General features: G+C 43.2%; 1 protein-coding gene, 1 long non-coding RNA gene and 2 pseudogenes across 7 annotated transcripts in view; 2 read left to right on the top strand and 2 right to left on the bottom strand.

The window, feature by feature from the left end:
- LOC110983688 (uncharacterized) overlaps nt 1-13353 on the top strand; it is a 29924-nt gene extending 16571 nt beyond the window's left edge. For all 3 annotated transcript variants that reach the window (XM_087135718.1, XM_087135719.1, XM_087135717.1), the window contains 17 exons: nt 557-899; nt 1332-1533; nt 1847-1920; nt 2214-2861; nt 3300-3590; nt 3963-4075; nt 4536-4809; nt 5071-5178; nt 6101-6225; nt 6900-7046; nt 7364-7730; nt 8541-8740; nt 8993-9160; nt 10335-10444; nt 10575-10837; nt 11015-11081; nt 11455-13353. In XM_087135718.1, coding sequence (XP_086991844.1) covers nt 557-899; nt 1332-1533; nt 1847-1920; nt 2214-2861; nt 3300-3590; nt 3963-4075; nt 4536-4809; nt 5071-5178; nt 6101-6225; nt 6900-7046; nt 7364-7730; nt 8541-8740; nt 8993-9160; nt 10335-10444; nt 10575-10837; nt 11015-11081; nt 11455-11956 — 4002 coding nt within the window. In that variant the 3' untranslated portion in view covers nt 11957-13353. The remainder of the gene's footprint in view (nt 1-556; nt 900-1331; nt 1534-1846; nt 1921-2213; nt 2862-3299; nt 3591-3962; nt 4076-4535; nt 4810-5070; nt 5179-6100; nt 6226-6899; nt 7047-7363; nt 7731-8540; nt 8741-8992; nt 9161-10334; nt 10445-10574; nt 10838-11014; nt 11082-11454) is intronic.
- On the bottom strand, nt 3680-14270 carry LOC147799305 (uncharacterized). Of its 2 annotated transcripts, XR_015425018.1 has the most exons (4): nt 13989-14270; nt 8511-8761; nt 6077-7768; nt 3680-4745 (listed from the first exon to the last, which is right to left on the bottom strand). It is a non-coding gene; the product is annotated as an uncharacterized LOC147799305 (long non-coding RNA). The 2 variants fall into 2 exon arrangements; XR_015425017.1 differs by lacking the exon at nt 3680-4745 and having other exon boundaries at nt 5941-7768; nt 13989-14255.
- A 413-nt stretch (nt 14271-14683) lies between these two features.
- LOC147799304 (transmembrane protein 168-like) lies at nt 14684-20496 on the bottom strand (annotated as a pseudogene). The gene is made up of 3 exons (XR_015425016.1): nt 18686-20496; nt 17553-17827; nt 14684-16981 (listed from the first exon to the last, which is right to left on the bottom strand). The product of XR_015425016.1 is annotated as a transmembrane protein 168-like (transcript).
- Nucleotides 20497-20997: 501 nt separating this feature from the next.
- On the top strand, nt 20998-26076 carry LOC147799303 (RNA polymerase II-associated protein 3-like; annotated as a pseudogene). Its single transcript, XR_015425091.1, has 6 exons — nt 20998-21566; nt 21925-22115; nt 22239-22440; nt 22884-22981; nt 23780-23874; nt 24365-26076. The product of XR_015425091.1 is annotated as an RNA polymerase II-associated protein 3-like (transcript).
- Nucleotides 26077-27186: the final 1110 nt, after the last annotated feature.

The raw sequence follows: 27186 nt of genomic DNA, 5'->3' as shown, positions 1-27186 counted from the left end.
AGAGACTTCGCATTGTTATTTACTGGATATCAATGTACTTCGTGGAAACAAGAGATGCAGGAAATATACACAAAGTTCTTCAAATTTATTTCACATTAAAGTCACATTATTTGAGTCATTTTGGGTCTGTTACTATGACAATTAAATAGTTGTTTTCTGAAGTGTTCCTCAATAACTGAGCGACAAAATTTCTAGTATTACATATAAGAGTCTCTCAGTAAGTGGTATTCCGATATTTTTCACCAAAGTCAACAAAATAGCATTAAAATTATCTCAAATTTTGTTTTTCAAAATGGCCAGGTTAAACATTATTGACTGTCCTAAGTCATTAATGTTTGTGGTGTATTGTTTTAAATGACGTATTTATTTTTTTTTTCATTGTTTGGAAAAAAAAATCTAAAATGCCACTCAAAATCATCCTTATGTTTGAGTCCTCGCCCCCCCACTAAAAAAGATAGAAGACTTTTCGTCAGATCTGAGCTTTTGTAGAAAGAATGATTTAAAGCCAGCTGACTATGGAGAAATTGGAATAATGTTTTAGAAATGATTCTGGCAGGTCTACCCTGGATTGACAACTCCGGACACCACCGAAGTGAGCCTCAGGATTCCCCTGGCTGTCAGGCCTGGCGAGATTGTGTCAGTCAGGGTGAGTTACGCCGACAACCTCAATCGCTGCTACAGGCCATTGCCCATCCAGAGCACGTGCACAGACTGTCTGTCTGTGCAGTACAGGACGCCCGCTGCCGATTGTGGAGAGGACCGCTGTTTACAAGAATTCAAGGCATGGAGAGGAATAAGGACACCAGCGGGGCCCACACCTTCACCACTCCCAAGATTTGACGTATGCGATATGGAAGATCACTACAAAGCCATAGAAGAAATTATTAAACCCTGTTTGCGTAAGTCCAGTAGATTGATGCTATTAAAAAGGATGGCCTCAACTATTCAACACCGGGGTTTTTGGGACTTTTCTGTTGATAATATTTGCTTGCTCAACAAATGCCGTAATGATATGATCATGATAGTCGAAATTTCACAATGCTTTTTTAGTTGAAATGATGAGTATTCTTGAGACTTTTTATTTTGAAATATTCTCCTCCAAAAGGTTTGCATAAATTTACATTTTGTGTCCTTTTTGCTTGAGAGACTGACAGATAGAAGCCCAGAGAAATATCTGTGTCACAACAATGTGTCGTCAGCTGTGTCAAAGTACCTTCAAAGCATGATTCTTTGAATGCAGTTTTTTTATTTTGGGTTTTGACAAAGCAACTTCTCGTTATCTTTGAGAGGGTCCCTTGATCTCAGACTAGTACATCTTGTTCCGTGTCCAGCTCCGGCGCAGTTCAAGTTCATCAGTCCAGACCAGACAGCAGATGAAGGAGAGCGAGTTCTGCTTGTGTGCTCAGGAAAGTCTGGACTGGTTCCACCCAGAGTCCAGTGGTTTACTGATGACGGGCTTGAAGGAAATGATGCTCTTGCCACTGGAAGAGGCGTCGCCACAGTTTGGGTGACTGTGACTAATTCACCCCAAAGGTACGGTTCTCCATGTCTCAAGACTCACCTTGGAATCTCCTCGCAAATTCGACTTGGCTCCATTCTCCTGATTTGGTTTTCAGGCTGCTCCTCCCCCAATTACCTTCCAGAGTTGTGTTGATGAGGTGTGTGACATATGTGAGAAAATGGAGAACACTCGCCTTGCTGTTTCCTGCAAGTTTCTGCAAAACTGCAGATGGACTATTGTGTATTTTGGGTGCAGTCTGGCTACTGTTATCTGTTCCATCCCCCCCCCCAGATTTTAAAGCCAAAACCATCCTGTCATCTTCGTGCCCCTTTTCTTTCTACAAAGGTTCAAATGTGTTCTGGATGGTTCCACGGAGCGAGCCGTCATTCAAAGGAATACCACGACTGTGTCACAAACAAGTAAGGCTTTTTCCTTGTAAGGATGGGCCAATATGTCATTTGAGCAACAGTGGTTAAGCTGCTTCCATGCTACTCTGACATATTTTGGCTGTTTTTACTTGCATGCTCTGTAATCAATCCCACTTTAATCCTTTATTCTCTTTTTTTTTTCAACTGCTTGGCTTTGTGTGCCAACAGGTTCAAGTGTTCAGATTTACTTTTTTCTCCAACTATTGCCAAATGCCAAGCCCCACCTTATCAGTGTCACTTCCTTATCAAAATGAAGACCGGCAAATGGTTGTTTTCATTTGCAGCTGGAAACTGCAAGAGTCTATCAGAAGAGCTGGGCATGTACTCGACGGATGACTCGGGTTGCTTTTCCATTTCAAGTTCCAGGGATACCGGTGCTTTTGGCAACACGTATATATTCAACCGTTGGCCAACAGATGTATTCATTTACCAGATCACAGTGTCTTCATTAGTGCTACACCGAATGCTCCAAAGCCCGCAAGGGGACGCTGCACCGGCATTTGTACCTATCATTTTAAGAATGCGGCCAGACCACGCGATACCCCAACGCAGACGAAGAGGGGCCCGCATAGAAAGTTTCGAATCGTATATAAGGCAGTATGGGCCAATGTATGTGTCCCCCGATCCTAACATCACCCTGAGATTTGACTTGATTCCCCCTCTCCGGGCCAACACCAGCTTTGGTTGGGCCGTATCCATCTCCTTCCCCGATCAGCCATTTTTAGGGGTACCGATTACAGAGGAGCTCAGCCATCGGCCGCATGCAGTTGCTCTTAACTGTTCCAACTCCACCCAGCCTGTCTGCACTGACCGTCTAGTCAGCAGCTGGTCAGATGCGCTGCGGCGATACAGTGAGGCAGGCTGCAACACTGATCGCAGCAACGTGGCACTCCATGAAGCCTATAGAGTGTGCAGGGGGGCTTCAGTGGCAAGTAAGTCAAACCATTCAGAGAAGACTCGCATGTTTGCTATTTTCACCCATCTTTGGCGGCTGTGGTTCATCGGTTTGCGTAGCTTGCCTGCATGCACGACATAGGTTTACAATCCTCATCGACTGCATGTGCGAGTTGGTTTTCCCAGAAGTTGCTTTTGGCACACTTTGACCAGGGAAAGTTCCCTGTGAATTTTGTGGAGGACTTTTCTACCATGGCACTGATTAAAATGCAACTTTGAAAGCATTTTCGGAAAATTTATAACAATTGGATTGTAGTTCATATTTGTTCAATCTCCCAAGTTGTTTCTTTAGCAGTTGCTAAGATATAATATATCACTTGTTGATATTGAATAGATGTTGTTGATCAATGCCAGATGTGTGATTTCTACCGTGACTGCTCTGATGATTTCCTTCAATCCCGGTTATGTTGAACAAGGTCCACAGATCGTGGTGTCCCCTTCATCAGCCGACGTGAGCCTCCAGTTCGAAGGGGAAAGTCCAATCCCACCCACAGTGCTTGACTGTTTCATCGAGAACGCCGTGGAATATAGATGGTACAAGACTGCTCCTGGACCCAGGGAGACATTCGTGCGTTCCGGCAACCAGCTTGTGTTTGAGGGCAATCTGCCCTCAAGGGAGCAGGGTGCCTATGTCTGTGAGGGTATCCCAGGCAGACCTTACGAAAATGAGAGAGTGCGGACAGAACCTGCAACCTTTACTCTCACAGGTCAGAGAAAAAATCCAGGGGTCTTGCTTTTCTTTCTTATTCTTGGCGCTGAAACTTTGGACATCAGTGAAAAGCCAGCCTTCCAAATGTTACAAATGTAAATGTAGGATTTAATGCAAGAACCAAAATAAGTTTGTTTCAAACCAAACATAGTTTAAATGCTGTATTTATATATACGTTACATAAACTTGGTACAATGAAACTTGATCCATATCAACAATCGCTTCTTCAAGATTCCATCATTGGATGGCCTTCTTTGTACTGTTTGCTATGAAAAGGTTGCTTAGTAACGGAATCGTAGTGCGGTTTCTATTAGGGGCCTAATGTGGGGCCTAATTGACGTGCATTCCCATTCATCTCTCCACTCTATAGAAGTGACAACTTTCAAGGTGAGGACGAAGCTACTCAACCGGACCTACATGGACGCCTTGGCTGATGCAACCAGCAATGCCTTCTTTGAGCTCGGATCACAGCTCAAACAAGAAGTACGTAAACTTAGTTGGTGCTGGTATTTCTCAAAACTGACTGGGATTATATGACATACTGAATCTTGAATAATGTGAAAACAAGCTCTATCATTATTGTAGGAGTTCTTTTCAGAGTCCAACAGACGAAAACAGTAGGCCTTCAGTAGGAATAAGGACCAAGCACAATTTTAAAAGACTTCTTTGAATGACCTCAAAGTTGTGAATGAGTAGGTAATACTCCAAAAAAGCCATCATGCAAGATTTGCCAGACTACCGTACGTCAGACTCACTTGTTCAAAATAACTTTGATGTTTTGTTTGGATGAGAGATACTCCTACTTAGCTGTGTCTAATCATTTGTGCAAAAAGAAATATTGGGGGTAGGCTAGAGGTGGTTTCAAATAACCTGCTTAAATTATACCTCCCTCCTGGTTTGTGTTTTACACATTCTCTGCCCCTCCCCCTCCTTTTTGTCACAGCTGTGGTATCCTGTTACTAGGGATCTTCAAAGAGAGTTGCAAGGAGAATACGTCACCGAGTTTGATGTCATCGCATTCCAAAATGGCAGCATCATCTCTGACGTTCTGGTGTACTTTACACGATTCAGAGGAGCATGCGAGGGTCGGAACTGCGCTCTGACCACACCCACCCCAGACTCGGTGCTCTTGGACCGGTTGACTTCTGCAATTCTGAAAAGACAGAACACCTCTGAGCTGATGGTGGATCCCGGAAGCACAAACGTGGTCAATTTAGGTGGGTTGAATGGTGCACAAACAGCTGATTGCCTTGGGTGATACAGTAAAACTATAGTATTGAAGTAAATTGAAGTAATTTTTGTGTGTGAATGTTTTGCTCTGTTGCAAGGGGAGTTGTTTTGATTTATGCTTGCTCTAGGAAAGATTTTTTGTTTAGATTTTTTTCTCCAAATTTAATAAACACAGATCTGTTGATTCAAGTTGTCTCTCAGACCTTCTGATAATGTACTAATGTTGTGTTTTGTATTAATTTTGACAGTGTCTTGTCCACGAGAAGTGTGGCCAGATGGAAACTTGACCTTCCCAGAGACCAGACTTGGACAGACTGCAGAGTCTCTGAACCTGTGTCCCCAGTTTACGACCAGAGGTGACTCTACCACTGCATTAAATCCCTATATAACCTTGCACTTTTCACAAATGTAGAATTGAATTCTTTTTCTTATCTTGGCCTTTTACTGAGAACTCAAATGTCCAGAAGTCTAAAATCGGCATACAGTTGTAGAGGTCAGGGTTTTATTACGATAACTTTGTAGTCACTGTTTAAAGATTGCTGTTATCGTACTTGTGACCACTACTTCTAGCTGTTGCGATTGGTCAGATTCAGCAGACTGAAGACTTCTTTTTTCAGCCGATGATATTACTGCATGATACCAAGACCAAACTCAGTCTGGATTGGGGGGGGGGTTAAAGTTTCGGTCGTTATGTGATTGCGCCTTGTGTCTCACAAACCTGCCTCTGTCTCCTATGTATTTCGGATCTTATTTTAAACATGCCGTGTCTACAAGCTGTTTCACAGTAGTGCGCCCCCAACAGTTTGCAGTGCATTGGCCAATGCACGAAATTGGTCAACTCGCATGTTGCGATTGGCCGATGCAGTGCAAACTCTTGGTGGTGCACTATTGTGAAACGGCCACATTACAGCATACAAACGGACAGTTCTGGTTTGGATGGCAGGTAATTGTAATGGTCTGCTAATGCTTTGTTATATTACAGGAGAGTTTCCCAGAGACATTTTGAGAACACGACTGGATCAGATAACATTGGGTCCTGACACTTTCAAAACATCAAATCAAAATAAAAGTAGTTATTGCCTTGTACAGTAAGAAAAACTCGACACATTTCAGGGAAATAGTTTTCAGGGAAATGGCAAAGCATAGTTTAATGTACAAAGCACTATAACTCCATCGGGGGGAGGGTCGTTTTTGTGTTTGCTCTTTTTTTTTCTGGTAAGGGATATCTCATGAGCTAGACAAATGACAGTGTACCGTTTGTGTTTTCTTGACTCATAGCCGGTGAGCCTCGTGCCCGCAGAGAATGCGTTGGGGACTTCATATCTCAGCCACAGTGGAGGCCACTGGTCCTTCTCAGTTGCTTCGAGGGAGACGTCAACGAAAATCTTGACAACCTTTTAAACGTAAGAAACCGTCTTTGCAGAAACCTCGGGTCTCGGTTTAGATAAGGCTTTTGGTGTATACCAGCATGCTGCGCAATTGTTCGGTAGCTTTTCTCTGGACTTTGCAGCAGACGTGATGTGGCTATTGATCACTGTGCCCCTTTCTGAACCTTGAGGGGGCTCTGACTTGAAATGGCAGGGGATTGAGCATGGTACTAGTCAATTTTTGGAGCAGTGTTTGTGCTCCTAAAGTGTCCAGCATATGATAACATTTATACTGATTATGTAATAAAAACCGGTTGTTAGTTACTAATTCATACCCAACAACTTAATTTAGCTTGCCTAATGTGTAGTTAATCTTCTGTTAAATCTTTAGAACAGGATGGCTTATTGTATACGTTGACAGTGCAAAACCTACAAAAACTAGGAATATGACAGCTTTTGCTTGAACATTGCCATGGTGTTGGATTAGAGTTTGAATCTCGAAGATCAAAGGGGTGAAGAATAAAATTCAAAAGAATGGAGAGTCGATCACCTGGGGTTCATTTAGCTCAAAGGCATTCTTTGGGTAGTTTGGCCAGTCTTCCAGTTCAGTTCAACCAGCGCCTATACATGAGAGTCTCATTATCAGCAGGCCCCTTTTCCTTGATGTAAGCTTCTGAAAAGTGACTGTGTGATTTGTCACGTAATCACAGATGACAGTGACTCCTGAAAATGCTGAGGAAGTGGCTAGGGAGACGGCTTCCCTGACATCCAACGCCGATGACATCGGGCCGAGCGCCCTCATGACCATCGCTGGAATTCTGGAGAAACTGGTGGCTGCCAACAATACATCCCCAGCGGTGAGTACTCAGAGTCGCTCTGGAGTTAGGGATCCAGTTGGCTAGGGGCAGGGATGAGTTACCCTAACACCATTGGGGACATGTTGTCAAGTTTATTGTTAAGAACTGAGAGTATCCACTCTAGAAATGATTTGTTTATGGAATGAAAAGATTTGGACAATCATTGCAGAAAACAATCCACATTGTCCCCCAATGTTGGGTTCCTCTTGTGGAAATACCTGATCAGACATCCATGTCATCAAGTTGCCGGGCTCTGAAGCATAACTAGGGAAGTTCTGGGATGACTTGAGACATTCTCCATCTTTATCATCTGGCAGGTCGCATCTCAGATTGTCACAATTGTTAACAATGTCCTCCAAATTGACCGGGATGCCACCTTCGAGGAGGCGGCCAGCAGCAACTCCCCGTCGCGCATCGTGGCGGCTCTGGAGTCCTTCGTCTCAGCATTGCACAGCAACGGGGTGGGAAACTTAACCGAGGTACAGAGCAGCTTGGCCGTGGTGGCCCTGTCCATCCCCCGCGGCTCCCTATCTAACGGTTTTGGCTTTGGGTCCTCCCTCCCGATCTCTGGAGCAGACAGTCTGACCGGTGACCGGATTTCAGTGTTCATGGATAAAGATGCCCAGTTGGAGGCAGAGGCATCAATTTTTCTCCCGGCAGAAATTCTGTACGAGGTGTCAGAAGGTAAGAGCCAAGGGCACATCAGAAGTTCACTGAAACAACTGGAATAAAAGTAGAAGTAAAAAAAAAGATGGGAGAGTTCATTTTCACCATTTGACACCTTTGCAAGTGACAAAATGGACGTGGAAACCTGGACACATTTTACCATTAGGTCCTCAAACTGATGACGTCACACTTTATTTACATGTGCGCTTTCCATTGGAGTCGGTAGGGGGCCCACAGTCCACTGAGCACCATAGAAAAGCACACATTAGAAACAAAGTGTGGTGTCATCAGCACAGGGATCTCATGATGGTGGAACGTGCTCCGTTTCCATCTATATTTTACAGCTTGTCATTCTGGGACAAGCATTAGTTTTTCTAACTTCAATGAAAATGAAGAACCTCAGAATGGACATACAAAATTGCTGCTGGCAAACTTGTCCGGGAAGCTCTTCATTGAAAATGAAGGTAATGTACCAAATGAGAGATTCTAGGACAGCTAGAACTGAAGACAGGTTCAAAGGACAAAATTAACTGTGTAAAAGTTCCACTGGTTGAACTCGATCCACCACTTTTTTTTTCAACTTTCTGACCCAGTTGTTCTAGAAAACAAGATGGCACTTGAAGTGTATGGTATAAAACTAAAAAAAAAACTTGTACAAAAATGTCAAATTATAAATTGCATGCGACAGTCTGCTGCGAAAAGAATTATTACGTCATATGCCCTTGAATTTTGTTACATCGCTTTTCGCCTTGGATTGGCAGTTTGAAAAAGTATCAACTGAAGTAACTTAAAACTTACAAAGTTTTCTGGTATTGTTTTATCAAACAGGTGGCAGTGACCAAGTTCCCCTGAGTTTCTTCTTGTATCAGAGCAGCAGCCTGTTCCAATCGCCCACGTTGCATGACGCTGCAAGGCCTGAGGAAGGGTTCAGGCGTGAAGTGGGGAGTCGAGTCATCGCTGCCACAGTGGAGGGTGTGAAGATTGAGAACCTGGCCATGCCCGTCTCCAGTGTCTTCAGTCTGGTCAATGTAAGAGGATCCGATCTAAGGCTGAATCAATAATAAAGGACAGAATCCACATGCTTTATTTTTCAAATTGCGGACACTTTACTTTCATTCACAACTCATTTGAAACAGCGTTTGGGCGTAGCTGGGATTTTGTCCAGATGGGACAAACCCCAACCCCCATGAACAGGCAGTAGAGAATGTGAAAGGGGAGGGGGGGGGTCATTTGATGCATTTGGACACCATTTTTAAAAACTTGTTCTCAATGTTTGCAAGGTGACTGGTGAAAACGAGACCGTGCATGGTGCCCAGTGTGTGTTCTGGGATTTCAGCCTGAATGACGGTGCCGGCGATTGGTCCACAGAAGGTTGCAGGAATGAGTCAGTGTCAGACGGCGTAGTCAGGTGTCTGTGTGACCATTTGACCAGCTTTGCTGTCATTGTGGTGAGATTTTGCCTCCTGGCATTCATAAAAACGCTTACCTCTGCTGGCGTGAAATAAGAGTGGATCCAGAAGCAAACAATTGTTTTTGGGGGGGGGGAGCTTAGGAGCCAAAAAGTGTAGATTTTTAATGTAAGTTTTTTTCTGGCCTTTGTTAGAGGTGAGACTACATCTATGGGGCCTTGTACCCACTTTTAGAAGCATAGGAAACAAAGTAGACCAAAACAGAAACTTTCTTTTATTATTTTTGAAAAAAAAAGAACGGTTTTGGTTCCTTTTGCTCCTTTTGGGCAAGGGCGTCAATCCGTTTTGAAAAGTGGGGCGGGGGAGACATAGCCCTGATCAGAACAAATGCGAGCATGGAACGCCAAGCCCTGAGCAGCGTGGGGTCCGGGGCCTACTCAAGGGCCCGGAAAAATTTGGGAGTACTATGCTCTGTGGTGGGATCTGAGACAATTTCTGACTACCTTCGCCAGTTTTTTTTTTACAAATGCTTTTGCAAAGTAACATTTTCAATTAAGGTTTTGGAAAAAAGTGGGGGGGGGGGGGGGCAATTGATATATTATTTGGGAAAAGTGGGGGGGGGGGGAGAACATGTCCCCCCATTCCCCACCAAGTGACACCCATACCTTTAGGGGCCGTGGCCCCTGTTGGCTTCATGCAAACGGTAATCTTAACCCCCTTTCACCCTTGGCTTGAACCAACAGACAGTGCTTTCTGTGCTTTAAATCTGGCAATAAACAGTGATTCAACAAATGTTGAAGTGAAAGAACAGTGGAAAAACTGTTTGCATTGACAAAGGAAGACATTTTACAATAACATCTAGATGTTCCACAAAATATAACATGAAAACATTGACCTTTCATCAATGAAACAAACTCTGGCCTATTTTTGATTGTGAGTGTGGCTTGTGAATTGTACTGCTCCAGTTATCAACTGCTAGAGAAAATCAAATGTGGAGTGATTTAATTGTGACCGAAAATAGTAAACGAAGCAAAAACAGCAAGTTTCCTGCACAAGATGCATTTTCAACTTCAACAGTCTCAACCACAAACAAACTGTTATAGCAGTATCCGTCTGTCGTCACTTCTCCAGTTGAGGTTGCTCTCCTAGACTGTTCAGCAGCCCTGGACTGATGAGAATGTTTTTCCATTGTTATTTCTTTCTTCCCTGGCAGGATATTTACGGGCAGCAAGAGAATGTGTTTTTGAGTGTCATCAGCAAGTTGGGATGTGCCGTGTCCGTGGTGGCTTTGATTATCACCCTGGTCACGTACCTTTACAGCAAGTAAGTCCTCGAAACTTGGAGCTCGATGCAGATATGTTAACATTGTCAATTCATGATATCACTCATCTAAAGAAAGTTGTAATCAACATCTTGGCCAATTCTGCAAGTCTTCTTCATATTCACCATCAAGGAAATTACGATCTAAGCAGCCCCAGCAGATCCAGATCAGCCTTTGCTTTGCCTTGCTGGCTCTCTACTTGGTCTTTCTGGTGGGCATCGAAGCCACTTCTCCCAGGGCCGGCTGCATCGTCGTGGCCGTCTTGATCCACTACTCCACCCTGGCCTCCATCGCCTGGATGGCTGTGGAAGCCACCAACATGTACCTCCTCTTTGTCAGAGTTCTCAATGCCAGAGTGTCTCGCTTTGTGCTCAAAGCCTCCATTGCAGCCTGGGGTAAGATTTTGGGAGTTTTTTTTTGGGGGGGGAGGGGTATAGGTCATGGTACCTTTATTAGGCATGGTATTCATATGACAATGGTTCTCTGTACCGTAACTGTTCAAATCTTTTGATGTTTAGTGTTAAAGTAAATGTTCTTGCTAAGGTAAGATTTCCTGCATTTTTTTTAACCAGGACTTCCACTGGTGATTGTCATCATTATTCTAGCTGCCGATTACAGCCAGTATGACAGCCCAAATTAGTGAGTATTTTAATTGTGCAGTATACATATGGTATATTTTTTGTGTTTGTAGTGGAGTTTGTCACACGTCCCTGTGAGTTGATCACTAGTCATCCAGCCTTAAGCCAAGTCGCTAGCTGTTCAAATAACCTGTCACAAAAGCCGGTTACTTATGACTGGTTTGCTGAAAAGAAGTGTGACTGGACTTGTGAGAGACTCGACTACTATACTCATTTGTTTATCTTCAGTTGAAAGTGTTTGCCAACTTCGCTTCCTCTTTATTGCGAAACAATCATTTGGCTTGAAAAATTATCAGTGGATTTTTAACATCATCGCCCTTCGGTTCTGTGAACATTCTTGTAACCTGTGTACTTTGCATTGTCCTTGTTCTTAGCTGTTTCCTGAAGCCAGGCAATGCCATTTACTTCGGTCAGTTACTCCCAATCGGCCTTGTGCTCCTCTTCAACTTTGTCGTCTTCACCCTGGTCATGCGCAAGCTGACCTGCGCCCGCAAGACCATCAGCAGCTCCTCGGACCGCAGCGGGCGGCAGGAGACGATCCGCCGCCTGCAGAACGCCCTGGCCATCTCGGTGCTGCTGGGCCTGACCTGGGTCTTCGGACTGCTCTCCGTCTTCCAGGCGGCCAACTTTGCCTTCCAGGTCCTGTTCACGGTCTGCAACTCCCTGCAGGGTCTGATGATCTTCATCCTGTTCTGCGCCCGGCAGAAGGAGGTGCGGCAGGTCTGGTGGGAGATGCTGCCGTGCAAGAAGCCTGCCGTCCGCAAGGGAGAGGTGTCAGGCACAGGCTTAGAGTCCACCACACGTGGTGCTATTTCACTCTCCAGTAAGGTCACCAAGGAGACCAATTTAAGTGAAATGAGCCAGGCTCAGTCCTAGATATACAATCCCTCACTTCACTGCGTGCTAAATTGAAACATCTTTCACCTGTACATATGCTTTAATAGAAGCTATCACTCAGAAATAGTGTGGGAAGGAGGTACATATGAGGCTTAGAAAAACCAGATGGTTACAACTTGATTTTATGCAACTATTTCAAGAAACCAATGCTGGCATACGTGACCATTTTGATGTGAAATGCACGGTTTGGATGATACAACCATGCAGACTGGTCTCAAGAGAAGTAATATTTTTCCCAAGGTGCATTATGCATCCCATGCACGCGCCATTTCTCATGGTCCATATCCCCAGTAACTTGAGAACACCACACCGGTGTGACTGTAGATGTTACTGCTTGATAATCATTCGGATGGCAGTGGTGATGTAATGCTCTGAATACCCCCAGTATCCAATTAGCCTAGAACTGATCTGAGCTCCTGACAAAATCTGCGTCACCAATTGTAATCTGTTCAGGTAAAAACAATTTGATATTTCACTGTGACGTCCTTGTACTTTAATGTAAAAAAAAAGAGAAATATGAATAACAAGTTACTTCTTTATATGTATGAAAAAAGGAAACACTAAGAAACATACTTTGAAACTATTTTGAAGTTTTTTGTGTAAATACTGTTCATGTTTATTTTTTTTTCGAGAGTTCATTTCAATAAGATGAAATGTGTCTCTTCTTAAATAGGTCTTTGTTATGAATTTATGTTTTGTATTAACATTTTCCTCAGTATGAAATATTATTGGACCAAAGGTTAATGCAAGTCAGAATCCTGGCAACGTAACTTAGGTACGTTTGTACACATTTCCCTCAAACTATAAGTAATGCGACATCGTGAAGATGCCTGGTTAAATCACACCGATATTTTGAACAAGTGTCCTTTATTGCCTTTACGTTATGCTCGGTGTTTTTTAACCTTGAATTATTTTAAAATGACTGAGATACTTAAGAATTAGGGTTTGATTCTGGTCTTCAAAATTCTATGCAACAAGTGTCCATCAGTTCCTGAGTGTCTTAGGTTTGGAGGAACTTTCTGCTCTGAGATTTGTCAGGAACTGATCATCGTGGTAATTGCTTTGACAGAATTGCACTATGATAAATGAGCCTTATGCTGAGGCAGATAACTTTTGATCATTTTGAGGATTTTGGAGATAAATCTTGCCTAGTCTTTCCTTTTGGGGAGAGCATTACCAAATCTCATAGTTTTATTTGATATCTTAATATGAAGAAATTTAAGAAAAGTGGAACAAAGGTAAAAAGGTTCAGTATTTCGTGACAGGAGCTTGCTGTGTTTGTATAGGCATGCTTTGTTCTGCACAGGTCAGCTGTCAAGGTGAAATAAACATCAAGGAAATTCATACAATTTCGTATGGATCTCCAGAATTTAAAATGTACGGTTCTTGTTGAGTCTGTAGGACTGAATCATGCCGATTAACAAGTGGTCCATTGGCTGATGTAACCAATCTGCATTTATTGCCTAAAATTGTGAGACGCGGGTAAACGCGGTGTGCTTGGAATTCCTTCAGGTGTTTCAAGGTACAGAGGTATAACTTTCGTTGTTTTTAATGCCTAGATTATAGTTATTAATGTAGTGTAATTCCCGGTGACGGGAGAAAGTGAGGCGGTGAGGCCAAATTTTGGGGTTCCTGTGTCACTCTCAAATTTTGGTTTATTGGAGATCTCCTTGGCTCATGAAAAGACCTGCCAGTACACAATTATTAATTTAAACAAACATGAATCTTTGGTTCTAAAAATTAAATTAAATTAAATGTAAATTAAATACCAATTTCCATGATCAATGAAGATTATTGCTGGTGCTACATGTAACTTAAGATGTAACATGTACATGCTGCGGATTTCCAAGGTCATGCATAATATATTGTACATGTACAATAACAAAGGTGGAGGTACACGTACGTGCACACCACATTGCAAATTTGACATTCAACTTGCACCCTGCTACATACAGCCACTTTTATGACCTATATCAGCTATTATATAACTCGCTATATACATGTGACTCACCAGTCGATGTAGCCAATCTGCCCCTAGCCTAGGGCCCCCAACCCTGCTGGTACAATTCAGAAAATACAAAGGACCATTCCAGGCCCTGAACCTGATGACTACAAAGTTTCTAGAAGTTTTGGAAGAGATCCAAGGTTGTGGCGCGAACGACCAATTTACACGTATATTCATGGGCACCGGAGCTTAACTGATTGCTACTCAATCCCTCTATTAATCGATCTGGAGTATTAAATATCTACCATTTGCATTTATCTGTAACTCACATAACCAAGCCATTAACATTTTATAAATGAATGCATTATTAAACCTGGCACTATCTCTCGTGTCCGCATAGCATGTCCAAAACACCAAGATTACTACACGGCAACGTACCGAGCGATTCGTGGACAACATGAATAGCGCCCTCATGTGACTACAGCACTTAACAATTAGCAAACACCACATTAAAAATGAAGATAGCTGTAACAAAGCCTGAATTCAATTTTAAAAGGCCATTAACAAGTCACCGTTCCAGCGAGCAAATAGATCAAATTGGCAATTAGACACCTTGAATGCACCTACAAAGTTGATATCGTGTATGCTATGTGCACCATACACTTAAATAGAACTGATGTTATCGCTATCATTGTAGGCGCCGAGCCATCTTGTTACACTTCTTTGGTTGATAATTGTGTAGTAGTTCTGTTGCCATGGTTATAAGTTCTGTTTGCCGAGACAAGGAAGGTGGCAAGAATGCTAAAAATGGCGAATGCCACGTGACTAGCTCTCAGCCAGTCAAGATAGAGGATCTTTGAGTGAGTTGTTATAAAAAGAAATAGAAAAGTATCTTCAGATATTAAAGATGCAATGCCGCGGAACGACTGCACTGGAGAATCTCCAGCCGTTACGATAATGTACTGTCCATACTAACCAATATGGTCTCTGTTGCAAGTGTGCAATCGGTACCCAGACCTGTAGGTGTCTAATCAACTGTCAAAGCTGCCGATGTTAAGCTCGGATTACCATATATCATAACATCATTGAGAATTCTTGTGTGTTGTGGGTGGATATGAAATTGCTATTTACTGTCATAGCAAAATCGCCAGATGCTTGAACTTTATTAGGTGTTGTATTAAAGTTACAATGCACTATATTTCAAGAAACATTCCTACTGGCTTTAGTCCTCCAAAATAGCTTATCCATGGTAGGGGATCGTGGTGGAACAAATGCCAATGATGTAAGCTGGCAGTATCAAGTGTATGAAGATATAAAAGGGATTTACTGTTGAGCCAGTGACCACCTAAGGCAGGCAGGGTATTCAACCGCCTGTGAAAGGCTAACAAACACCATTGCATTCTCAAGCAACAATGGCTTTTGAGAATGTTTGAGACTGATGGGCAGGAATAAAAATAACAATCTTTTGCTTTTTTATTTTTTTAAATATTTTACAATTACTATTTTTGGTTGATCCAACCTTTCGTTTACTATTTCTAGGTCGATGCTTGGAGTTTGATAAGGGTGGCATTCCTCACAAAAACAGCAAAAAATGTATGACGACAGGCTACTGTGTGCTGGTGATCAAATACATTTACGGCAAACATTTAAATGATTTCAGTCAAGCAAATATTCCAAAATAAGAACTGCTTTGCAAATTCTACTAACTTCACTTCGAAAGTGAAAGGGTCAATTCAAGCAATGTAGTTAAGTACGAAACCTAACTGAAAAACCTACAAACGGCTTACTCAATACAACTGCTCATAGCAAACATGTACATGAATCTTAAATAAGGCCTTGCCCAAATAAGTCGGAAATTTAAATCATATATATTCACACACAATTGCTCAGTATGCAACTTTGCACAAACGACTTTAACTAGACTGCTTCTACGTGCTAAAAAAGGATAAAAATTTGTTATACTCGAACCTTTCAATTCAAACCAAGAGAAACCAGCATTTTCTTTCTAAAAGGCAAGGGAAGCTTTGCTGATTCGCTACAAAAAATTTTCCATTTTTTCTACTCTGAGATTTCAGATCTTTGATCAAGATTGAAAGCAGCCAAAAGTTACAATTGTCAACCTGGCCACATCTCACAAAATAACTCTTGAGGCTAGATTTGACATCTGACTCAGTTTGGTACCCTCGTAAATATGGACACTGTGTGGGGGAGAAATGTTCCAGGTTCCCACTGATTTACAATACACAAGATTCTTGAAACTCAGAACTGGCTCTGGTGACCTGGTGCCTCGTTTTACTAGATACAATTTACACAGGGCACTCACATCAAGGCCAAACCTTCAGGTTTATAAACTGAGAGGCAAGGCATTGAGAGGTCACTTTGAACACTTGATCGTCTTCGGTTTTATGAAAAAATGTAAAATAAGATCATTTACAAGACTAATGTGCTAGGCTAGTCCTACATGTCAGATCAGGATCTGACGAGCTTAAAGCCATGCCCTGTGTTGATGATGTGTGGGGGCAGCCATTTCATCTTCCAGCGCTTCAAGCAATTCTAGCACTGGAAGCAGTAGCCAAACAGGTCCAGCGTGCTGGCGATCCTGAGGACCCTGATCAGAGGGTGGGTCAGGCGGGGGAAGCCCTGTTGCCAGTGCAGCTCGATGTCCTCCTCGGTGGGCCGGTGGAACTCGAATTCAACCCGGGGCCGCGAGACAGCGTAGACGGCCCGGATCTTGCGGCCTTGCTCTTTCCAGGTCCCCGCAGTAGCACCTTGCTGCTCTTGCTCCTCCAGCGGTGTGCAGTTGTAGTCTACCCATTCGTGGGTGAAGTCCCCCACCATGGCTTGGCCAGCCCCGGTCTCCGGGTCTGTGCCGGTGTTGCTGGACTTGTCCAGGATGCAGGTCTGCATGGCCAGAATGTGGCTGGTGTTTCGGCCGATATGCTTGAACCAGCCTGACATGCTGTTAGTGTCCTGGATCAGGATAAGACGAGACTGGGAGTCCTTGAGGCCAGCTTCTCCCCACAGCTAAATGAGGGTCTAAAATTTAAAGATGCCATTGTCTAAAGATACAAAAATACAACCGCGATTAGCACCGATGACTTTCACCTGATGCCTATCTTAATAATTCAGCTCCACCTTCAAATTAGTAAGATTCAAAGTGAGTCCAAGTCTGTAGTTGGTCTTGGCACTGTTTTGACCCAACATTCCAAATGAACATTTTTTACATGACAATTTCTTTTACTCTGTATTACCACAGAGACATTTGCTATAAGAAAAAGCTCTGTACAGTGGTCAACTTCAACAATCATCCTCCATAGACGTCTCACTGTTTCAGACTGGAGGTGTATACAAGTTTACCTGCAGAAACTTGGAAACACTCAATGGTTTAACCCATTAGCTGGCCCTATAAATCTAGATTAAAACCCTAACCCCCTAGGGACCATAAAAATCCTGCATAACCTTGTTGGGTTCAACACGGTTAGGGCAGATCCTGTTAATACATATGCTGTGACATGTACTGGTTAAGCAGCTCTGTCAGAATAGGGGAGAACGCCCCAAACTCCTCCCCTCTCTAGACCCACCCTCGTGACAAATCAGTCCTGACATCCTCCCTACCCCTCACAAAATTACCTGCCAGAGCCCAGTCCCCGTTTGGGTGCACGTGGCCGCTGTAGTACACCAGGTAGGTGTCGAACCGTGGACCATCCGGCATCTCGCGGGCAAAGAAGGACCGCATCTTGGTCAGTAAGGTGGCCAGGGCCAGCCCGCTGGTGGAGAAGTCGCTGCTGAAGACCTCAATCATGTGGTGAAGGAAGAAGCGCTGCATGGTGTTGAGGAGACTGATGGAGCGGCTGTTAACTTCTTCCATGCTGGTGGCCGGGATTAGAACCGGAGACCCGTCCGTTCTGTGTTAGGTAGAGAATTTAAAGAAGCAGAAAAGTGCAAGCAAACACAAATGCCTCCCGATCGTGACTAGTTTCCACAACATGACACCACTCTCATGACATCAAAGTTTCAAATTGAGATGCATGACTTCTTCCCAGCTTTTCTGAAAAAAATTTACTGACAACCATTATCACATTGACCCTTGACTAAAGTGCAAAATCAAGAGGCTTTTAAAGGACACCAACACCAACCCACATACCAGGTCAGAACTTGACACGTCAAGTCCTCCTTTAGTTGTGGTCAGAAAAACAAATGTTTATTGTTTTAGAAACCATAATGATCTTTGTCATTTAAACTACGCATATGGGGGTCCAAAATCACATGGCTTCTAGAGAACACCAGAAGTGACATTCACGTACATGTATGTACATGTACATGTCAAGACCAAAGTTCAAACCTTTCTCAAGTTAGTTGAAAAATAATTTCCATTGTTTGTAAAGGTCCATGCAATGTACAGTAACTGTTTTTACAATTTTTGAAAATGCATCTTTGTGTTTAATAATTGTTTTTCAGTTTTGCAATTTTACAGGTATTTGGCACATTTGTAAAAATCTTCCGGTGAAACACTACATGTACATTACAATGATTTGTATGTGCTGTTATTTTTCATACGTAATGTTGGGGTCCTTATTTTCAACTTTCAACTATTTTTTTTATTTGATTGAATGACTGAAGTAGAAACTAACTTCCATGCCTGAAAAGCTCACCAAATAAGGAATACGTAATAACTTCTAGATGTGGAAGTTGTGCAATAGGTATTTTTTTCTTCACACAGACAGACAAGCTGCCAAAATGTAATTATTTCAGATGAGACACACCTGCAAAAGGCTGAGGGGCCCACTATGGCATAACCTGTACATGTCCCTCCTAGGGTGCTACCTAGTTCGTACAGCAGGCCATGCACCGTGCTCTCAATGGGCAGCACCACCAGCCAGCTAGCCATGAAGGCAGCGTTGTCGTCCTGCCATGACACTCCACCCAGCATCAGTGTGGTGACGAAGGCAGTCAGCACCAGGTTGCGGGAGATCAGGGCGAAGAAGCGTATACCCCGGGCAGCCATGAACCCGAAGACTACGTAGGCCGGCACAGCAAAGTACCGAAGTCCCTTGTGGGACACGGTGGACTCACCAGCCAGTGTAAAGAAAACGATCTCAAAGGCCAGGATCAGGAGGAGGAAAGTCTTGCGGAGCCAACGGTGGGTGCTGAACAAAACATCCCAACGCTATAAGGTAGACAAGCTGCTGAAGTACAGATCAAACAGTGGGTCGGTGAAGAGGCGAACCGCCAGGCAAATCAGTGCAAACATATTGAAATACAGATTGAGGGAGTTGAAGAACGACGTTACTGATATAGCGATAAATGTCACCAGGTAAGGGAGGGCAAGGAACGTTTTAAGCCGGAGTGTCATCAGCGTGAAAGCGCACGCGAAGACCATGAGCCACATAGAAAACAGGGCCTGGGTGCGAAGAGTGCATGCCACCGCAAACTCCAGCAACTCGAACGTCTCCACGTGGGTCAGGAGCTGGGAGGTATACGCGACCAGACCACACGTCCGCTGCAACAGCGACCAGAAGACCTTGATTGCCACGCTGGTCAGCAGCATGGCCACCGTCACGGTGAATTGTACCTCGCTGGCCCGGCCCGAGTCGATGTGGATGAAGGAGATCACACCCAGGAGGCAGCTGCACCAGAGGTGGGTGACGCTGGAGCTGATGTCCACCAGGCCGAAGTAGTAGTATAGCATCCCACAGAAGGCGAACAGGAACAACCCGCAACCGCCGATCACCACCAGCATCATGTCGCCCGTGTGGATCCAGCTGGCGTAGAGGCCCGAGGTGACAGCCACGATCAGGATCAGGTAGTCCAGGTAAGCCAGCATGTGCAAGGTGCACTTGAGCTTACGGCTGCGCTCCATCGTTCTCAAGGGCAAGGCCAGGAGATGGCTAAACAGGTAGCGAACAGAGTGCATTGATGATCCCAAGTCAATGCCCTTCAGCCTCACTTGCCACTTGCTGACCAACCTTCAGATGCATTAGCCAATGCGTGCTAGCATCTGCCAGTCGAACCTGTAAAATACTGAAGTTAAGAATACGCACATCATTTTCAATATTAATCTAAAGTGAAAATAAGGCTGTTACTGACTTCAACTATAAGAAACCACACCTTCTTAAGTGAAGTCTCAGTAGGCTTGTTACTAGTTATGCCCAGGCCATGTCCAATCAATTTAATTTCATAATATCGGGCCTGCCATAGAAACACCTACAGGTAGGGATATGAATAAACGAGCAAGGGTGCTGTTTATTTGAAGACTCATTTTCTTCAATAGGAAACTGTGATTAAAATTCGTCTTTTTTCCATGCTGTAGCTCGTTTATTTAATTTCCAATTTCAGAAGTTTAGAAATTTGAAGAAATAAGGCACAAATAAGAACAAAGATTTTACAGGAACATCAATTTTAAGCGTTTTAGTTAAAATCCACACTCATTTTGTGTACAAAATAATCACAGTTTGCTCTGCATTACACGTGTACAAAGAAATCTCAAAACATACCCACTTCAAATAGATTTTTCTTTGCTTTGCAGAGTCTGATGGAATCCAAATTTAAAACGAATTTTGTTACGACATCCTCTTCAAGATAACATCAAAAATAAAAAGGAAAAAATAATTCAAAAATTTATTAGCCTCCCTAAACAGGTGTAGGTAGTCCCAACATTGGATTATTATCATGATGTACTGATGTACATCTATCATGATCTAGCCCCAGTCACCTGCGAGTAAACAAGGACCAAAACTCACCTTTTAAACATTTATTCATAAATAATAATAAAGTAATCGCGTCTAATTAATTATAAAAAAGCAATCTGTACTTTTTTTGGGAGGGTCATATTTTGTAGTGTAACCTGCGTTCCAGATAACCTTTAACCCCCGCCACGTCCTGCTACTGCAAGTGAATGTTTCACTTCAGTGCGGTTTTATCAGAGTTTGTAAGTAGACTGACCAACGGCTAGTAGATAATTTCTGAACGCTTTAATCTCATTGTAACAGTGAGAAGATACGGTCGACACGGATAGTGTGCATTATTTCACTCAAGTTCTTTATTTTGGTGTTGCCACAAGAAAAACCCCTGGAAGGAGGCTGCAGTGCAGGAAGTAAAGGCTGCAGACAGTACATGTGATATGAAGGCAATTTACTCGCGAAGCAGGGGCAACAGCTGCAGCACCAACAGCAGCAAATGGATGCCCTCATCAAGGCCCTCAGTGACAGACCACGGGGGTGGAGTCAGCCGCAACCGAATAAGACTTGCGAATAAGACTTTTATTATCGCTAGACAAACGAGACTGAGTTGAGGACACTTCAGCATGTCTGCACAACATGTTTGCACAACATCGCTGGTCTCTACAAGCAACTGTCAATTAACCATTGCATGACCCCTGCATAACGATCACACGACGCGCGTGGGCTCTCCACATCCGCAGAATAAAACGCGCACCTATCTTTCAACTACAGTAGTACAGATAACCAACAGGTGCTGAACCTGGAGCCCAGCAACAAGCAGGCCGCCTCAGAGATTAATAGAATAGACAAGACACTGAAGAACAGGGAAGAGACGGAGAGGCAGAAACGAGAAGGGGTGTACAACGTCATACAGGCGGTAGAGAAGGGGCAGGTTCAAGTGACAGCAGCAAGTTGATTTTCCTAGGTAACCCTGCGCACAAAATCTATTCTGGGTTCCATGCAAAAATCGACCTGTGGTTGACAGATGGTCACCGCTCGAACCTATCTCTCTTTAAATTGACAGTGCACTAAATTATGCACTCGTTTGCGTGCACATAGGGCAATGTCCATCGTGTGTATGTATGCCTTTTTGGGGGGAGCACTGTGGAAAAGTTGAGGCTTGCCACTGTGCTTTAATTATTGACATCCTACACAGTGATGGACTCGTTTAATATTCCGAGGGGTTCATTGTCAAAATGTGATGAGTGTATGACTTCCTGCAGATTTTCCAATTTCTCAGTATCTCATCCAATTATCAGTTTGTTGCACTCTGGTCTTTCAAGAAACCTCTGAAAAGAATGGTGATTGAGGAGATTGGAGCTGGAAGTGGTGACGAGGAAGATGACAGTACCCAGACAGGAGCCCCACACAAACCACAAGACACAAGCCCTAGCGATCGCGTACCTGTACCCAATCCCATCATACAAACAAATGTAGGCAACCTCTCGGAGGGAGACAGAATGCCAAGTCTAGAGTAAGGAGATTTTATTTTTGATCACATTTTGACTTTTTTTCACAAGTCATGATACTAATGGATAGGTGTTCTAAAATTAGTTGCTGGAGATGTTGTTCATGGTTGCTCGTTTACTGGTGATAGGATATCAAGGACAAACACATTACCATCAGAAGTCAAGATACCAGACCAGACGCAAACTAAACCATCACCCATGGACGGACCGGCCCCATCCAAGCTGGCTAGTCCACCAGACATCCCCGGTATTCCGTCCTCATCCTTCCAGCTACTAGCAGACTGGAAGAATCTGGAGAAATTCCCTGAGCAGCTGTTTCAATATTTCAAGGTAGAGATTTGGCACTTGACTTTCACTTTTGATTTGAAATACTCAAAGAAAACGACCAATTGGAAGTCTGCATTGGGCCAGATAGACCAGCAGAGCACCAGTGTCATATGAAATTTGGTCTCCGACAAAATTCGATTTTTTGCCTTTCATGGACTTGGATTTTTTGCCTTACATGGACACATCTCTTGTCCGTTTTCTACATTTGCTCACTCAGTTGTGCACGGTACAGCAAATGACTCCAAATTCTTGAAGTCCACGTTGCACACCGTACACTGGTGCTCTATTTGTAGAATCACATTTACAAATCCCACTACAATCAGTTTTCTTTTTAAAAAAATTTTATAAACTTTGAGGAACTTTTCTCCTGGCATTTCTTTTCACCCTGACAGTAATCTCTCTCGTACGTTCCCCTTTCAACTGTTTTGTTCTCTGTTTTGAAATAGAGAATTCCACCCCGGTCATATAAACAGTTATTACAGCAATCACTGGATGCCACACTGCTGATGGGAATACTAAACCTTCTGAAGGAGCAGTAATTAGTGTAAGTGCTGGACTGAAAAATCACTCGATTCAATGACACTACATTACGCTGATTTCCTCCTCGTGGCAAAATACAGGTACTAACAATGTATGAGATAAAAAGGCCACTAGAGGTGGCAAAACCTTAAAAGCAAAGCTTGTGTCAGGCATGCCATTACAAGAAACAAACAAGACAATACAAAAACTACAAACAGGGAAAATATTACATATATATACAAAATGAGCACCAATTAGATATAATGATGAATGAGAGGGCTACGGTATTAGGCTACATATTCCTGAGCAGGAATATCTTCACATTTGACTTATTTGGAGAGAGTTCTATCTGGTCCATGCTTGACTCCCTCGTACACTTTTGATTAAACCGGTAAGGGGGGGGGGCTGGTGTGTCAGCAAGCCAGTTGAGTGTTTGCCAGTGCGCGCACAAAATGAAATGTGATGCAGGAAGCCTCGTCCCTGTGGGCGTTCCTTCACTGGGCACTGGCTGTGAAGAATACAAACCCGACGCCGATCGGCTAAACACACAAATGCAGAATTTAATCATTCAGGGAATATTATGCGAGATAAATGCATGAAGAGTGACACGTGAATGCGGCCAGAATGATATGACTTAGGAAGACACTTTGGCCACAAGAAGCGCTCTTGCTTTTCATTTTTATTCCATTTAATGTTACTGGATGTAATGGCTGACTTCATTTACGATGCTTACTGAGCATCTCTTATTGCCATGTACCAGGGCAGCATAAGTTTCTGTGGTAGTTGTTATTAGTTATCCGGTTCTCTGTTCACCCGTCAATAGGCACAACAATGCAGTCTATGAGACCCTGAAGGGCCTCAGTCAGGTTAAGAGATTTGACATGAATGTCATGTTTCTGTCCTCCAAGGACAAACAAGGTTGGTTTGAGCCTAGTTTCGATTTGGTCCCGACCGCACACAAGATGCCACGATGCAGAAAGTCATGGGAGACACCTCATTTGACCCCCCAAAAATGAAACAAGATGGCATCTTGAACTCAACAAAGTTTCCTGCAGACTGCTTTTGAAGTGGTTGTATCATTTCTTGAAGTCAAAGTGGTACGCCAGCTTTGTATATTTCATCAATGGTCTGCTGTTTTGTTGACGATGAGTGATTCATTTCTTAGTCATATGAAGGAGGAAGGGGGATTAATGCATGGCACTCAAACAAGAGATGTCGTTGTACACGTTTTATGCCAAGGCTCCTCTTTTAATGGGGCCTCCTCCGACAGTTGGCAAGGTTGCATGTTTGCGTCATCACCCCATAGGAAGACTGAATAAACGAAATTATCCAAGGAATAAATGACGAAACGTAATTCGATAAATGTGTTTTAAATGAGAAGTGTTTTCAATGTTCCTGTTGTTCACAGTTGTCCGGGAGCTGTTTAACTACATGGAGAGGTCTGGCGATGTGGGTCAGCAGGAGTTGGACCGATTGAGGGAAAAGTATCAGTCATGACCCATGAAAACATGACGTGCTTCTGTCGGGACCACAAGCAAGACCAGAGCTATTCCCCGGAAAGTTCCACCAATGGCCCAAACACTCAACCCCGTGACTGACAACCTTGGGAGGTTATTTGTAAGGGCTGTGGAAGTGCATGTCAGGTTTTGATGGCGAGAGCAGACTTGGTACGGTGGCCACAACAATGAGTTGGACTGAATGAGAACCGGATTGGCTGATGTTGAGATTCTCTGAAACCTCAGCACTTTTCGCAGTGGGGAACCTTGATACTATGAGAGCCACATTTCCCTGTATCATTTCCTCTGGATTGTTCGCTTGGTCGAACTGGTGCCAACAGAACTTTTCCTCACCTGCAAAAGCCATTTCCTTTCAGAGAGGAACTTGTAACTCTCAAAACCCTACTCAGACCACAAATCTGGTGTGAAAAAAAACAAAGGGGCGGGGTGCTTTCACAGAAGAGAAACCCATTTAGGCTGATGCAGACTTTAGAACCGTTTGTTTTTCTCTCAGTTCAACGTAAAAGAGCTGTGCAAATGAAACGTCGGATTTGTATTTTATGCAACATCTGGCAATTCGTTTTGGTTCATGTTGTCTCAACAAGGGGCACTTCTTCAAACATTTATGCTCTTCCAGACAATTGAAGGCACCAGTTGCTGTGGTGTCACTCAGGGATGACATCACTCGTAGGGATTTCTGTTTAAATTGGGGACCAAAATACTATGAGAGCCACATTTCCCTGTATCATTTCCTCTGGATTGTTCTATTGATCGAACTGGTACCAACAGAACTTTTCCTCACCTGCAAAAGCCATTTCCTTTCAGAGAGGAACGTGTAATTCTGAAAATCCCACTCAGACCACAAATCTGGTGTGAAAAAAACAAAGGGGCGGCGTGCTTTCACAGAAGAGAAACTCATTTAGGCCGATGCACACTTTAGAACCGTTTGTTTTTCTCTCAGTTCAACGTAAAAGGGCTGTGCAAATGAAACGTCAGATTGGTATTTTATGCAACATCTGGCAATTCGTTTTGGTTCAGTTGTCTCAACAAGGGGCACTTCTTCAAACATTTATGTTCTTCCAGACAATTGAAGGCACTAGTTGCTGTGGTGTCACTCAGGGATGACATCACTCATTGTAGGGATTTCTGTTTAAATTGGGGACCAAAATGCATTTACTGACAGACATGCAACTTTTCCTCAGATCCGCTGATTTCCTCGTTTTTCACTTTAGACTTGCGCCATTGAAAATTGAAAAATACTCTACAAATTGTTGCAAAAATGGAATTTCCTCGTTTTTTTGTTTCTCCCAAGTTGCATGCCTGTTCTGAGCATTCTTGGAAAGGGTTGAGCCACTTCTTGACTTCAGGGTACTTACACGGGAGTGAATCAACCAACGAATACAGAATTTCAGACCGTGAAATACTTAATATTCAGGCAGCTTTTTGTGGTGAAATACGATGTAGCTATGGCATTAAGGTTTCTACCTGTAGGGGCATCACAGATTTGCTCATAAATATAGACATCTGAAGCCTTTAAAAAAAATTAAACAGGGATATGTTGATCAAACTGTATGTTTTCAAGGATTGTTTTAAATAAATTATCTCACATGGTCCCTCAGAAGAACAGAAAGTGTTTTATAGTATTTTCTGACCAGTCAGAACGTAAATAAGAGGGTGGAGATCTCTTTGGACTGAAAAAATGAAGGAAATCAGTTCATTCACACTGAGTTATAGAAATAAATGAAAAGTAATCTCTTCAAATATTGAAGATGGAATGTCGCAGTCGCACCATGCAATTACAGCGGTTATGATGACGGGCTCTCCATGCTCGCACCTTGCCCGTTGATATCCAGGCAAGCATTAGCATGGGACATCCTGTGTCTATGTTAAGCTAGGATCCCGAGGGATTTGTATGTGCTTGGGTAAATAAGAATACGTTTATTTTTTCCTGGTGAGTTTCGCCAGTTGAACAACTTCACGCCTTGTGTTAAAGTTACACTACATTGTATTAAAACGAATTCCTATTTTAATCCTAAAATGACTTGATCGTGGTAAAGAGTCCGTGGTTTAGAACGAAGGCCCATAAGTGATAAGATTCTGTCAGTAGAGACAAACAACTCACAAAAGGTTTTGAAACTATCGGCTCACTATACTTTTGTGAACTGTCCGCACTAGTGGTTTGGGCTGTTTAGGACTTCTACACTTATGACACCGCGGTCTGTGTACAACTGGTACTTAATTAGACCTAGAGAAAGGCAGCTAAAATTAAGCAGAATGCCTCGTGTATAATAATTGATTTGATTTCAGTATTTTGGTCATTGGAATCGAACCTATAATGTTTAGGCCTATGGACCTACGATCTAGATCCGGCGAAACGGAGAATGAGAAGTGTTTTCAATGTTCCTGTTGTTCACAGTTGTCCGGGAGCTGTTTAACTTCATGGAGAGGTCTGGCGATGTGGGTCGGCAGGAGTTGGACCAATTGAGGGAAAAGTATCAGTCATGACCCATGACAATATGACGTGCTTCTGTAAGGACCACAGCAAAATATCAAGACCAGAGCTATCCCCGGAAAGTTCCACCAATGGCCCAAAACTCAACCCCGTGACTGACAACCTTGGGAGGTTATTTGTAAAGGCTGTGGAAGTGCACATCAGGTTTTGATGGAGAGCATACTTGGTACGGTGGCCACAACAATGAGTTGGACTGAATGAGAACCGGATTGGCTGATGTTG

The sequence above is a fragment of the Acanthaster planci genome, linkage group LG04, assembly GCF_054643075.1.
Source record: "Acanthaster planci isolate LZ-2023a linkage group LG04, COTS_SCS, whole genome shotgun sequence".
NCBI lineage: Eukaryota > Metazoa > Echinodermata > Asteroidea > Valvatida > Acanthasteridae > Acanthaster > Acanthaster planci.
This window is presented reverse-complemented; position numbering and strand designations above follow the sequence as displayed.